General features: G+C 55.5%; 2 protein-coding genes across 3 annotated transcripts in view; one reads left to right on the top strand and one right to left on the bottom strand.

Annotated features, from left to right (window-relative positions):
- Positions 1-15,406, top strand: part of LOC139232695 (profilin-1-like) — a 762,729-nt gene that overhangs the window by 63,571 nt on the left and 683,752 nt on the right. The window lies entirely within an intron of this gene.
- Positions 1-15,406, bottom strand: part of LOC139232691 (calmodulin-binding transcription activator 2-like) — a 204,100-nt gene that overhangs the window by 45,913 nt on the left and 142,781 nt on the right. The window contains exons 19-20 of the mRNA XM_070863166.1: positions 7,991-8,184; positions 7,139-7,213 (exon numbers count right to left, since the gene is read on the bottom strand). Coding sequence (XP_070719267.1) covers positions 7,139-7,213; positions 7,991-8,184 — 269 coding nt within the window. The remainder of the gene's footprint in view (positions 1-7,138; positions 7,214-7,990; positions 8,185-15,406) is intronic.

Raw genomic sequence — 15,406 nt, 5'->3', positions numbered from 1 at the left:
TACCCCGGTGAGAGTCAGTGTGTGTGGGACCCGTACACCAGTGAGAGTCAGCGTGTATGGGACCCATACCCCAGTTAGAGTCAGTGTGTCTGGCATCGAACCCCAGTAAGAGTCATTGTATGGGACCCATACCCCAGTGAGAGTCAGTGTGTGTGGGACTGTACCCCAGTGAGAGTCAGTGTGTGTGGGACCCGTACCCCAGTGAGAGTCAGTGTGTGTGGGACCAGTACCCCAGTGAGAGTCAGTGTGTGTGGGACCCGTACCCCAGTGAGAGTCAGTGTGTGTGGGACTGTACCCCAGTGAGAGTCAGTGTGTGTGGGGCCCGTACCCCAGTGAGAGTTAGTGTGTGTGGGACCCTCACCCCAGTGAGAGTCAGTGTGTGTGGCATCGTACCCCAGTAAGAGTCAGTGTATGGGACCCGTACCCCAGTGAGAGTCAGTGTGTGTGAGACCCGTACCCCAGTGAGAGTCAGTGTGTGTGGGATCCATACCCCAGTGAGAGTCATTGTGTGTGTGACTGTACCCCAGTGAGAGTGTGTGTGTGTTTGGGGCCCGTACCCCAGTGAGAGTCAGTGTGTGTGGGACCCGTATCCCAGTGAGAGTCAGTGTGTGTGGGACCCGTACCCCAGTGAGAGTCTGTGTGTGTGGGACCCGTACCCCAGTGAGAGTCAGTATGTGTGGGTCCCCTTCCCCAGTGAGAGTCTGCGTGTGTGGGACCCGTACCCCAGTGAGAGTCTGTGTGTGTGGGACCCGTACCCCGGTGAGAGTCAGTGTGTGTGTGGGACCCTAACCCCAGTGAGAGTCAGTGTGTGTGGGACCCGTACCCCAGTGAGAGTCAGTGTGTCTGGGACCCATACCCCAGTGAGAGTCAGTGTGTGTGGGACCCGTACCCCAGTGAGAGTCAGTGTATTTGGGACTGTACCCCAGTGAGAGTCAGTGTGTGTGGGACCCATACCCCAGTGAGAGTCAGTGTGTCTGGGACCCATACCCCAGTGAGAGTCAGTGTGTGTGGGACCCGTACCCCAGTGAGAGGCAGTGTGTGTGGGACCCGTACCCCAGTGAGAGTCAGTGTGTGAGGGACCCCTCCCCCAGTGAGTGTCGGTGTGTGTGGGACTCGTACCCCAGTGAGAGTCAATATGTGTGGGACCCTTACCCCAGTGAGAGTCGGTGTGTGTGGGACCCGTATGCCAGTGAGAGTCAGTGTGTATGGAACTGTACCCCAGTGAGAGTCAGTGTGTGTGGGACCCGTACCCCAGTAAGAGTCAGTGTATGGGACCCGTACCCCAGTGAGAGTCAGTGTGTGTGAGACCCGTACCCCAGTGAGAGTCAGTGTGTGTGGGACCCCTCCCCCAGTGAGTGTCGGTGTGTGTGGGACTCGTACCCCAGTGAGAGTCAATATGTGTGGGACCCTTACCCCAGTGAGAGTCGGTGTGTGTGGGACCCGTATGCCAGTGAGAGTCAGTGTGTATGGAACTGTACCCCAGTGAGAGTCAGTGTGTGTGGGACCCGTACCCCAATGAGAGTCAGTGTATTTGGGACTGTACCCCAGTGAGAGTCAGTGTATGTGGGACCCGTACCCCAGTCAGAGTCAGTGTGTGTGGGACCCGTACCCCAATGAAAGTCAGTGTATTTGGGACTGTACCCCAGTGAGAGTCAGTGTATGTGGGACCCGTACCCCAATGAGAGTCAGTGTATTTGGGACTGTACCCCAGTGAGAGTCAGTGTATGTGGGACCCGTACCCCAGTGAGAGTCAGTTTATGTGGGACCCGTACCCCAGTGAGAGTCAGTGTATGTGGGACCCGTACCCCAATGAGAGTCAGTGTATTTGGGACTGTACCCCAGTGAGAGTCAGTGTATTTGGGACTGTACCCCAGTGAGAGTCAGTGTATGTGGGACCCGTACCCCAATGAGAGTCAGTGTATTTGGGACTGTACCCCAGTGAGAGTCAGTGTGTGTGGGACCCAAACCCCAGTGAGAGTCAGTGTGTGTGGGAGCCGTACCCCAGTGAGAGTCAGTGTGTGTGGGACCCGTACCCCAGTGAGAGTCAGTGTGTGTGGGACCCGTACCCCAGTGAGCGTCAGTATGTGTGGGACCCATTCCCTAGTGAGAGTCTGCGTGTGTGGGACCCGTACCCCAGTGAGAGTCTGTGTGTGTGGGACCCGTACCCCAGTTCGAGTCAGTGTGTCTGGCATCGAACCCCAGTAAGAGTCATTGTATGGGACCCGTACCCCAGTGAGAGTCAGTGTGTGTGGGACCCGTACCCCAGTGAGAGTCAGTGTGTGTGGGACCAGTACCCCAGTGAGAGTCAGTGTGTGTGGGACTCGTACCAAGTGAGAGTCAGTGTGTGTGGGACCCGTACCCCAGTGAGAGTCAGTGTGTGTGGGACCTGTACCCCAGTGAGAGTCAGTGTGTGTGTGACTGTACCCCAGTGAGAGTCAGTGTGTGTGGGGCCCGTACCCCAGTGAGAGTTGGACCCGTACCCCAGTGAGAGTCGGTGTGTGTGGGACCTGTACCCCAATGAGAGTAAGCGCGTGTGGGGCCCGTACCCCAGTGAGAGTCAGTGTGTGTTGGACCCGTACCCCAGTGAGAGTCGGTGTGTGTGGGAGCTGTACCCCAATGAGAGTAAGCGCGTGTGGGGCCTGTATATCAGTGAGAGTCAGTGTGTGTGGGACCCGTACCCCAGTGAGAGTCAGTTTGTGTGGGACCCATATCCCAGTGAGAGTCATTGTGTGTGTGACTGTACCCCAGTGAGAGTCAGTGTGTGTGGGGCCCATACCCCAGTGAGAGTCAGTGTGTGTGGGACTGTACCCCAGTGAGAGTCAGCGTGTGTGGGGCCCGTATCCCAGTGAGAGTCGGTGTGTGTGGGACCCGTACCCCAGCGGGAGTCAGTGTGTGTGGGGCCCGTACCCCAGCGAGAGTCAGTGTGTGTGGGGCCCGTACCCCAGTGAGAGTCAGTTTGTGTGGGACCGATACCCCAGTGAGAGTCATTGTGTGTGTGACTGTACCCCAGTGAGAGTCAGTGTGTGTGGGACTGTACCCCAGTGAGAGTCAGTTTGTGTGGGACCAATACCCCAGTGAGAGTCGGTGTGTCTGGGACCCGTACCCCAGTGAGAATCAGTGTGTGTGGGACCCGTACCCCAGTGAGAGTCAGTGTGTGGGGGGCCCGTACCCCAGTGAGAATCAGTGTGTGTGGGACCCGTACCCCGGTGAGAGTCAGTGTGTGTGGGACCCGTACCCACAGTGAGAGTCAGCGTGTATGGGACCCATACCCCAGTTAGAGTCAGTGTGTCTGGCATCGAACCCCAGTAAGAGTCATTGTATGGGACCCATACCCCAGTGAGAGTCAGTGTGTGTGGGACCCGTACCCCAGTGAGAGTCAGTGTGTGTGGGACCAGTACCCCAGTGAGAGTCAGTGTGTGTGGGACCCGTACCCCAGTGAGAGTCAGTGTGTGTGGGACCCGTACCCCAGTGAGAGTCAGTGTGTGTGGGATCGTACCCCAGTGAGAGTCAGTGTATTTGGGACTGTACCCCAGTGAGAGTCAGTGTATGTGGGACCCGTACCCCAATGAAAGTCAGTGTATTTGGGACTGTACCCCAGTGAGAGTCAGTGTGTGTGGGACCCATACCCCAGTGAGAGTCAGTGTGTGTGGGAGCCGTACCCCAGTGAGAGTCAGTGTGTGTGGGACCCGTACCCCAGTGAGAGTCAGTGTGTGTGGGACTGTACCCCAGTGAGAATCAGTGTGTGTGGGACTGTACCCCAGTGAGAATCAGTGTGTGTGGGACTGTACCCCAGTGAGAGTCAGTGTGTGTGGGACTGTACCCCAGTGAGAGTCAGTGTGTGTGGGACTGTACCCCAGTGAGAATCAGTGTGTGTGGGACTGTACCCCAGTGAGAGTCAGTGTGTGTGGGACTGTACCTCAGTGACAATCAGTGTGTGTGGGACCCGTACCCCAGTGAGAGTCAGTGTGTGTGGGACCCGTAACCCAGTGAGAGTCAGTGTGTGTGGGACCCGTACCCCAGTGAGAGTCAGTGTGTGTGGGACCCATACCCCATTGAAAGTCAGTGTGTGTGGAACTGTACCCCAGTGAGAGTCAGTGTGTGTGGGACCCGTACCCCAGTGAGAGCCAGTGTGTCTGGGACCCATATCCTAGTGAGAGTCAGTGTGTGTGGGACCCATACCCCAGTGAGAGTCAGTGTTTGTGGGACCTGTGCCCCAGTGAGAATCAGTGTATGTGGGACCTTTACTCCAGCGAGAGTCACTGTGTGTGGGACCCGTACCCCAGTCAGAGTCAGTGTGTGGGGCCCATACCCCAGTGAGAGTCAGTGTGTGTGGGACCCGTAACCCAGTGAGAGTCAGTGTGTGTGGGACCCGTACCCCAGTGAGAGTCAGTGTGTGTGGGACCCGTACCCCAGTGGAGTCAGTTTGTGTGGGACCCATACCCCAGTGGAGTCGGTGTGTGTGGGACCCATACCCCAGTGCTGAGTCAGTGTGTGTGGGACCCATACCCCAGTGAGAGTCAGTGTGTGTGTGACTGTACCCCAGTGAAAGTCAGTGTGTGTGGGACCCGTACCCCAGTGAGAGTCAGTGTGTGTGGGGCCCGTACCCCAGTGAGAATCAGTGTGAGTGGGACGCGTACCCCAGTGAGAGTCAGTTTGTGTGGGACCCGTACCCCAGTGGAGTCAGTGTGTGTGGGGCCCATACCATAGTGAGAGTCAGTGTGTGTGGGACCCGTAACCCAGTGAGAGTCAGTGTGTGTGGGGCCCATACCCCAGTGAGAGTCAGTGTGTGTTGGACCCGTACCCCAGTGAGAGTCGGTGTGTGTGAGACCCGTACCCCAGTGAGAGTCAGTGTGTGTGGGACCCGTACCCCAGTGAGAGTCAGTGTGTGTGGGATCCGTACCCCAGTGAGAGTCAGTGTGTGTGGGACCCGTACCCCAGTGAGAGTCAGTGTGTGTGGGACCCGTATCCCAGTGAGAGTCAGTGTGTGTGGGACCCGTACCCCAGCGAGAGTCAGTGTGTATGGGACCCGTACCCCAGTAAGAGTCAGTGTGTGTGGGACCCATACCCCAGTGAGAGTCAGTGTGTGTGGAACTGTACCCCAGTGAGAGTCAGTGTGTGTGGTATCCGTATCCCAGTGAGAGTCAGTGTGTGTGGTACCCGTACCCCAGTGAGAGTCAGTGTGTGTGGGGCCCATACCCCAGTGAGAGTCAGTGTGTGTTGGACCCGTACCCCAGTGAGAGTCGGTGTGTGTGAGATCGGTACCCCAGTGAGAGTCAGTGTGTGTGGGACCCGTACCCCAGTGAGAGTCAGTGTATTTGGGACCCGTACCCCAGTGAGAGTTAGTGTGTGTGGGACCCGTACCCCAGTGAGAGTCAGTGTATGTGGGACTGTACATCAGTGAGAGTCAGTGTGTGTGGAACCCGTACCCCAGTGAGAATCAGTGTGTGTGGGACTGTACCCCAGTGAGAGTCTGTGTGTCTGGAACCCGTACCCCAGTGAGAGTCAGTGTGTGTGGGACCCATACCCCAGTGAGAGCCAGTGTGTCTGGGACCCATACCCCAGTGAGAGTCAGTGTGAATGGGACCCATACCCCAGTGAGAGTCAGTGTGTGTGGGACCCGTACCCCAGTGAGTGTCAGTGTGTGTGGGACCCGTAACCCAGTGGAGTCAGTGTGTGTGGGGCCCATAACCCAGTGAGAGTCAGTGTGTGTGGGACCCGTAACCCAGTGAGAGTCGGTGTGTGTGGAACTGTACCCCAGTGAGAGTCAGTTTGTGTGGGACCCGTACCCCAGTGGAGTCAGTGTGTGTGGGGCCCATAACCCAGTGAGAGTCAGTGTGTGTGGGACCCGTAACCCAGTGAGAGTCAGTGTGTGTGGGACCCGTACCCCAGTGAGAGTCAGTGTGTGTTGGACCCGTACCCCAGTGAGAGTCAGAGTGTGTGGGGCCCGTACCCCAGTGAGAATCAGTGTGTGTGGGGCCCGTACCCCAGTGAGAATCAGTGTGTGTTGGACCCGTACCCCAGTGAGAGTCGGTGTGTGTGGTATCCATACCCCAGTGAGAGTCTGTGTGTCTGGAACCCGTACCCCAGTGAGAGTCAGTGTGTGTGGGACCCATACCCCAGTGAGAGCCAGTGTGTGTGGGGCCCGTACCCCAGTGAGAATCAGTGTGTGTGGGGCCCGTACCCCAGTGAGAATCAGTGTGTGTTGGACCCGTACCCCAGTGAGAGTCGGTGTGTGTGAGACCCGTACCCCAGTGAGAGTCAGTGTGTGTGATAGCCGTACCCCAGTGAGAGTCAGTGTGTGTGGTACCCGTACCCCAGTGAGAGTCAGTGTGTGTGATAGCCGTACCCCAGTGAGAGTCAGTGTGTGTGGGACCCGTACCCCAGTGAGAGTCAGTGTGTGTGGGACCCATACCCCAGTGAGAGTCAGTGTGTGTGGGACTGTACCCCAGTGAGTGTCGGTGTGTGGGACCCGTACCCCATTGAGAGTCAGTGTGTGTGGGACTGTACCCCAGTGAGAGTCGGTGTGTGGGACTGTACCCCAGTGAGAGTCAGTGTGTGTGGGACTGTACCCCAGTGAGAGTCAGTGTGTGGGGGACCCTTACCCCAGTGAGAGTCAGTGTGTGTGGGACTGTACCCCAGTGAGAGTCAGTGTGTGTGGGACTGTACCCCAGTGAGTGTCGGTGTGGGGGACTGCACCCCAGTGAGTGTCGGTGTGGGGGACTGTACCCCAGTGAGAGTCAGTGTGTGTGGGACCCGTACCCCAGTGAGAGTCAGTGTGTGTGGGACTGTACCCCAGTGAGAGTCAGTGTGTGTGGGACTGTACCCCAGTGAGAGTCAGTGTGTGTGTGACCCGTACCCCAGTGAGAGTCAGTGTGTGGGGGACTGTACCCCAGTGAGAGTCAGTGTGTGGGGGACTGTACCCCAGTGAGAGTCAGTGTGTGGGGGACCCGTACCCCAGTGAGTGTCGGTGTGGGGGACTGCACCCCAGTGAGTGTCGGTGTGTGGGACTGTACCCCAGTGAGAGTCAGTGTGTGGGGGACCTGTACCCCAGTGAGTGTCGGTGTGGGGGACTGTACCCCACTGAGTGTCGGTGTGGGGGACTGTACCCCAGTGAGAGGCAGCAGTGACGAGTGTGTACCTGTGCCGGCAGCGCCTCAGAAACCTCATGATCTTGCGAGCAGCTTGGTCCTGTTTCTTAGTCAGGAATGTGGCTCTGCAACAGGAACAGAAAGATCCCAGTCAGAACTCACGCACCACACAGATTCCAACTTGTTCCCATTCCCGAGGTCAGCTCACCCCGCAACAGGGGCTGGGGGCGGGAGGCTGCGACAGCTGACTATTCGCTCGTGAGATACAGCACAGGAGGAGGCCATTGGGCCCATCGAGCCTGTGCCGGCTCTGTGAGCAAGCGATCCCATCAGTCCCACTCCCCCCTGCTCTCTCCCCACAGCCCGGTGAATGTTTCCCCGTCAAGTATTTATCCAATTCCCGGTTTGAAAGTTACTATTGAATCTGCTCCCACCGCCCTTTCAGGCAGCGCGTTCCCGATCACAACAACTCGCTGCGTAAACACTTTCTCTCCATCTCCCCCTCTGGTTCCATCGCCGATTATCGTCAATCTGTGTCCCTCTGGTTACCCGCCCTCCTGCCCCGGGAACAGTCTCTCCTTATTTACTCCATCAAAGCCCCTCGTGATTCCGAACACCTCGATCAAATCTCCTCTTAACCTTCTCTGCTCCGAGGAGAACAACCCCAGCTTCTCCAGTCTCCACCTCACTGTCGTCCCTCATCCCCGGGACCATTCTGGTCAATCTCCTCCGCCCCCTCTCCAAGACCGTGACACCCTTCCTAAAGTATGGTGCCCAGAATTGGACACAATACTCCAGCTGGGGCCTGACCAGTGATTTATTGAGGTTGATCAGTGCGGAGCAGGTTGTGCGGCAGAGATATGGATGCACGCACCCCCCCAGGTTATATTCCCAGCACCTACTTCATCTTCTGCTGCAAGGGGCCGCTGCCCCGGTGGCCCTGCTTGTATTTCTCGTACTCCTTGTAGCTCCGGTAATACTGCTGGATCAGTACTGCTGCCCGCCGGCTCTGCTGGAACCGCTTCTGTTCGTAGTAACTGCGGAACTTGCTCTGGATCAGGATGGCCGCCTGCGTCATTTTCTTATACAGTGCGTACTGCGAAAAAGAGAAAAGGCCAGAGGAGTAAAAAGGGGAGAGAGTGAGCGGACGTCCACGGATTGCCGTTCAGCACACACCATCAGAGATTCACTCAGCTCTGGCTGCTCTCTACGGTCACAGAACTAGCAGCGCCAAGCCCCGACGGCCAGAGAAAGGCAGGAATTTAGTCAAATGCATCATAGACAGTCCCTCGAAACGAGGATGACTTGCTTCCAAGCCAAAAAAGGATGAGTTCACAGGTCATTGGGAGGCGGAGCAATACTGGATTGGCACAGATAGGGGGCGATACTGTGCTCTGCTCGAGCCATCTCCTGCTCTATTCCTGCTGCAATGTTTAATGCCCGGTGAACCCTGCTTTATAAACCACTGCCCCGTCCCTCAGCCGCTTAATAGTCCGACATCACTGTCCCCATGACTCCTGCAAATTGCCCCTGAACACCCAGTGTCTCAGTATAACCCAATCTACCACACACCCCTCTGTTCAACGCCATGCCTGCAGCTAATATCCAGCAGTGACCTGCTGCAGGACCAGGACACGTCTACACTCCCAGACACGGGAGACGTCTGGGCTCCCAGACACTCACAGGACGGGGGGGGGGGGGAACGTCTGGGCTCCCAGGCACTCGCAGGACGGGGGAAGACGTCTGCGTTCCCAGACACGGGAGACGTCTGGGCTCCCAGGCACGCGCAGGACTGGGGCGACGTCTGTTCTCCCAGACACTCGTAGGATCGGGAGACGTCTGCACTCCCAGACACGGGAGACGTCTGCACTCCCAGACACGGGAGACGCCTGCGCTCCCAGACACGGGAGACGCCTGCGCTCCCAGACACGGGAGACGTCTGCGCTCCCAGACACGGGAGACGTCTGCGCTCCCAGACACCCGCAGGACGGGAAGACGTCTGGGCTCCCAGACACTCGCAGGACCGGGGAGACAACCGTCTCTCTGGGGAACAGCCTTTATCTCGTGCACTGCAACTTTGAAACACTGACGTCGACGTGATGAAACCTCAGATATCAGGGGCAGCTGACTACTGGATGTTAAACAGAAATAAGCTCATTTCTCCCACCGATTTTGGTTCAGGCGTTTAAGAATGTAATTGTACGGATTTTCGAACATAGACTCGTTCCCACCCATTTAACCTCTCCCCTTTGGTTTTATAAACGTCAAGTGACGTTCGCTCTGCACCAGCCGCTATGGAGGTGGGTGTAAGTTATTTAACAGAAGGGTTATTGCGGCTGTAAAGGGTTTGCGGGGCTGATGGATGCGGTAAATGTGACTGGGTCAAGGGTGGGTGCGAGACGCCCCTCTGTAACCCAGAAGCTGCCACTCTGGGTGCGTGTCAATGAGGGCGAGAGGCTAAACAAATCTTCAGACTATGAACACCGTTTGACAGAATATTGTAAATACTTTTCAGAATTGAAGATGAAATTTGAGGGTTTTCTGACAGGCTGACTGGAGAATGGGCAGCGAGTCCGGATGCTGGGGCCATTATGGGGGATGGAAAGCGACAGGCAATAGAACTCAGTCAGTTACATCAGCAAACAGAAATCGTTAACGGTGAACGTGTTTTACCTTCAATGCTATCCATGTTAGCTAGTGAAATGAAGACAGCAGTGTTAGTGTGATCAGTGCAGATCAGTTCCCACACACAAAGCACCTCGACCAGACCACAAAGTACCATCTCCCACACACCCTAGCCTTCTTTCACAAGCCGTTGCAAGGCAATTATTCCCTTAAAACCTTTCCATTTTGGCTCTCCACTCTGTGTAGCAAGCAATTTCAATTGGGTGGAAATGGACACACGTGGACGTCAACCAGAGCATGACACTCAGGCACATGGCTGATCGGACACAGCGCCCCCTCAAGCGTGCCAGTACTGAGGGAGAGCCCCCTCAAGCGTGCCAGTACTGAGGGAGCGGCGCACTGTCGGAGGGGCAGTATTGAGAAAGTGCTGCACTGTCGGAGGGTCAGTACTGAGGGAGCGCGCACTGTAGGAGGGGCAGTATTGAGAAAGTGCTGCACTGTCGGAGGGTCAGTGCTGAGGGAACGCCGCAATGTCGAAGGGGCAGTACTGAGGGATTGCCGCACCGTGGGAGGGGCAGTACTGAGGGAGTGCTGCATTGTCGGAGGGGCAATTCTGAGGGAGTGCTGCATTGTCGGAGAGGCAATTCTGAGGGAGCGCCGCATTGTCGGAGGGACAGTACTGAGGGAACACCGCACTGTCAGAGGGGCAGTACTGAGGGAGAGCCACATTGTCGGAGGAGCAGTACTGAGGGAGTGCTGCACTGTCGGAGGGGCAGTACTGAGGGAATGCCGCACTGTCGGAAGGGCAGTACTGAGGGAACGGCGTACTGTCGGAGGGGCAGTACTGAGGGAGCGCCGCATTGTCGGAGGGGCAGTACTGAGGGAGCGCCGCACTGTCGGAGGGGCAGTACTGAGGGGGCCCCGCACTGTCGGAGGGGCAGTACTGAGGGGGCCCCGCACTGTCGGAGGGGCAGTACTGAGGAAGCACTGCACTGTTGAAGGGTCTATGCTGAGGAAGCGCTGCACTGTCGGAGAGGCAGTACTGAGGGAGCACTGTATTGTCGGAGGGGCAGTACTGAGGGAGCGCCGCACTGTCGGAGGGGCAGTACTGAGGGAGCGCCGCACTGTCGGAGGGGCAGTACTGAGGGAGCGCCGCACTGTCGGAGGGGCAGTACTGAGGGAGCGCCGCACTGTCGGAGGGGCAGTACTGAGGGAGCGCCGCACTGTCGGAGGGGCAGTACTGAGGGAGCGCCACACTGTCGGAGGGGCAGTACTGAGGGAGTGCTGCACTGTCGGAGGGGCAGTGCTGAGGGAACACCGCACTGTCAGAGGGGCAGTACTGAGGGAGAGCCACATTGTCGGAGGAGCAGTACTGAGGGAGTGCTGCACTGTCGGAGGGGCAGTACTGAGGGAGTGCTGCACTGTCGGAGGGGCAGTACTGAGGGAGCGCCGCACTGTCGGAGGGGCAGTACTGAGGGAGCGCCGCATTGTCGGAGGGGCAGTACTGAGGGAGCGCTGCACTGTCGGAGGGGCAGTACTGAGGGGGCTCCGCACTGTCGGAGGGGCAGTACTGAGGGAGCCCCGCACTGTCGGAGGGGCAGTACTGAGGAAGCGCTGCACTGTTGAAGGGTCTATACTGAGGAAGCGCTGCACTGTTGAAGGGTCTATACTGAGGGAGTGCTGCACTGTCGGAGAGGCAGTACTGAGGGAGCGCTGTATTGTCGGAGGGGCAGTACTGAGGGAGCGCCGCACTGTCGGAGGGGCAGTACTGAGGGAGCGCCGCACTGTCGGAGGGGCAGTACTGAGGGAGCGCTGTATTGTCGGAGGGGCAGTACTGAGGGAGCGCCGCACTGTCGGAGGGGCAGTACTGAGGGAGCGCTGTATTGTCGGAGGGGCAGTACTGAGGGAGCGCCGCACTGTCGGAGGGGCAGTACTGAGGGAGCGCCGCACTGTCGGAGGGGCAGTACTGAGGGAGCGCCGCACTGTCGGAGGGGCAGTACTGAGGGAGCGCCGCACTGTCGGAGGGGCAGTACTGAGGGAGCGCCGCACTGTCGGAGGGGCAGTACTGAGGGAGTGCCGCACTGTCAGAGGGGTGGTACTGAGGGTGTGCGGGTCAAACTCCTGCCGTAAAGCCAAGGCAACATACTGGCTGAGCATGAAACACCCAGTGGGCAAGGAAGAAACATTAGACCGCAGGGCACAGCTCGAACACACAGCCTTTGGAGAAAAGCAGCAGCTTCTACACACAGTACAACATCTCCAGAGCATTAATAAACTGCGCAAACTGGAATTAGATTCACATTTTAGGGACAAGTGAAGGGAAATGCGAAGAGGACAATGGCCAGCCCTCCCTCCCTCCCTCCGTCCCTCCCTCACACTCCCTCCCTCACCCTCCCACTCTCCCTCCCTCTCTTTCCCTCACACTCCCTCCCTCCCTCACACTCCCTCCCTCCCTCACACTCCATCACCCACTCTCCCTCCCTCTGTCCCTCCCTCCCGCACCCTCCCACTCTCCCTCCCTCACACCCTCTCTATCCCTCCCTGTCCTTCCCTCCGTCACTCACACTCCCTCCCACTCTCCCTGTCCCTCCCTCCCTCACGCACACTTTCTCTCTCTCCCTCCCACTCTCTCTTCCTCTCCCTCCCACCCTCTTCCTCCCTCCGACCTGTTTATCGACACACACGGTGCGGATTAAAATGCCTCAGCACTGGTCCTCCCATGGGGTCAGCGAGAATCCTAGAGCGGTGACAGCACAGGAGGTCCCAGTCGGCCGTTGAGCCATGCCAGCCAGTCCCACTCGCCCGCCCCTTTCCCCGCAGGTTTGGCATCATAGAAACATAGAAACATAGAAAATAGGTGCAGGAGTAGGCCATTCGGCCCTTCTAGCCTGCACCACCATTCAATGAGTTCATGGCTGAACATGCAACTTCAGTACCCCATTCCTGCTTTCTCGCCATACCCCTTGATCCCCCCTAGTAGTAAGGACCTCATCTAACTCCTTTTTGAATATATTTAGTGAATTGGCCTCAACAACTTTCTGTGGTAGAGAATTCCACAGGTTCACCACTCTCTGGGTGAAGAAGTTTCTCCTCATCTCGGTCCTAAATGGCTTACCCCTTATCCTTAGACTGTGACCTCTGGTTCTGGACTTCCCCAACATTGGGAACATTCTTCCTGCATCTAACCTGTCTAACCCCGTCAGAATTTTAAATGTTTCTATGAGGTCCCCTCTCATTCTTCTGAACTCCAGTGAATACAAGCCCAGTTGATCCAGTCTTTCTTGATAGGTCAGTCCCGCCATCCCGGGAATCAGTCTGGTGAACCTTCGCTGCACTCCCTCAATAGCAAGAATGTCCTTCCTCAGGTTAGGAGACCAAAACTGTACACAATACTCCAGGTGTGGCCTCACCAATGCCCTGTACAACTGTAGCAACACCTCCCTGCCCCTGTACTCAAATCCCCTTGCTATGAAGACCAACATGCCATTTGCTTTCTTAACCGCCTGCTGCACCTGCATGCCAACCTTCAATGACTGATGTACCATGACACCCAGGTCTCTTTGCACCTCCCCTTTTCCTAATCTGTCACCATTCAGATAATAGTCTGTCTCTCTGTTTTTACCACCAAAGTGGATAACCTCACATTTATCCACATTATACTTCATCTGCCATGCATTTGCCCACTCACCTAACCTATCCAAGTCGCTCTGCAGCCTCACAGCATCCTCCTCGCAGCTCACACTGCCACCCAACTTAGTGTCATCCGCAAATTTGGAGATACTACATTTAATCCCCTCATCTAAATCATTAATGTACAGTGTAAACAGCTGGGGCCCCAGCACAGAACCTTGCGGTACCCCACTAGTCACTGCCTGCCATTCTGAAAAGTACCCATTTACTCCTACTCTTTGCTTCCTGTCTGACAACCAGTTCTCAATCCATGTCAGTACACTACCCCCAATCCCATGTGCTCTAACTTTGCACATCAATCTCTTGTGTGGGACCTTGTCGAACGCCTTCTGAAAGTCCAAATATACCACATCAACTGGTTCTCCCTTATCCACTCTACTGGAAACATCCTCAAAAAATTCCAGAAGATTTGTCAAGCATGATTTCCCTTTCACAAATCCATGCTGACTTGGACCTATCATGTCACCTCTTTCCAAATGCACTGCTATGACATCCTTAATAATTGATTCCATCATTTTATCCACTATCGATGTCAGGCTGACCGGTCTATAATTCCCTGTTTTCTTTCTCCCTCCTTTTTTTAAAAGTGGGGTTACATTGGCTAACCTCCACTCCATAGGAACTGATCCAGAGTCAATGGAATGTTGGAAAATGACTGTCAACGCATCCACTATTTCCAAGGCCACCTCCTTAAGTACTCTGGGATGCAGTCCATCAGGCCCTGGGGATTTATCGGCCTTCAATCCCATCAATTTCCCCAACACAATTTCCCGGCTAATAAGGATTTCCCTCAGTTCCTCCTCCTTACTAGACCCCCCGACCCCTTTTATAACCGGAAGGTTGTTTGTGTCCTCCTTCGAGAATACCGAACCAAAGTACTTGTTCAATTGGTCCGCCATTTCTTTGTTCCCCGTTATGACTTCCCCTGATTCTGACTGCAGAGGACCTACGTTTGTCTTTACTAACCGTTTTCTCTTTACATATCTATAGAAACTTTTGCAATCCGTCTTAATGTTCCCTGCAAGCTTCTTCTCGTACTCCATTTTCCCTGCCCTAATCAAACCCTTTGTCCTCCTCTGCTGAGTTCTAAATTTCTCCCAGTCCCCAGGTTCGCTGCTATTTCTGGCCAATTTGTATGCCACTTCCTTGGCTTTAATACTATCCCTGATTTCCCTTGATAGCCACGGTTGAGCCACCTTCCCTTTTTATTTTTATGCCAGACAGGAATGTACAATTGTTGTAGTTCATCCATGCGGTCTCTAAATGTCTGCCATTGCCCATCCACAGTCAACCCCTTAAGTATCATTCGCCAATCCATCCCAGCCAATTCACGCCTCATACCTTCAAAGTTAGCCTTCTTTAAGTTCTGGACCATGGTCTCTGAATTAACTGTTTCATTCTCCATCCCAATGCAGAATTCCACCATATTATGGTCACTCTTCCCCAAGGGGCCTCGCACAACGAGATTGCTAATTAATCCTCTCTCATTACATAACACCCAGTCGAAGATGGCCTCCCCCCTAGTTGGTTCCTCGACATATTGGTCTAAAAAACCATCCCTTATGCACTCCAGAAAATCCTCCTCCACCGTATTGCTTCCAGTTTGGTTAGCCCAATCTATGTGCATATTAAAGTCACCCATTATAACTGCTGCACCTTTATTGCACGCACCCCTAATTTCCTGTTTGATGCCCTCCCCAACATCACTACTACTGTTTGGAGGTCTGTACACAACTCCCACTAAAGTTTTTTGCCCTTTGGTGTTCTGCAGCTCTACCCATATAGATTCCACATCATCCAAGCTAATGTCCTTCCTAACTATTGCCTTAATCTCCTCCTTAACCAGCAATGCTACCCCACCTCCTTTTCCTTTTATTCTATCCTTCCTGAATGTTGAATACCCCTGGATGTTGAGTTCCCAGCCCTGATCATCCTGGAGCCACGTCTCCGTAATCCCAATCACATCATATTTGTTAACATCTATTTGCACAGTTAATTCATCC

Source organism: Pristiophorus japonicus, chromosome 20 (assembly GCF_044704955.1).
Source record: "Pristiophorus japonicus isolate sPriJap1 chromosome 20, sPriJap1.hap1, whole genome shotgun sequence".
Classification (NCBI taxonomy): Eukaryota; Metazoa; Chordata; class Chondrichthyes; family Pristiophoridae; genus Pristiophorus; species Pristiophorus japonicus.
The sequence above is the reverse complement of the archived record's forward strand: the minus strand, read 5'-3'. Positions and strand labels throughout refer to the sequence as shown.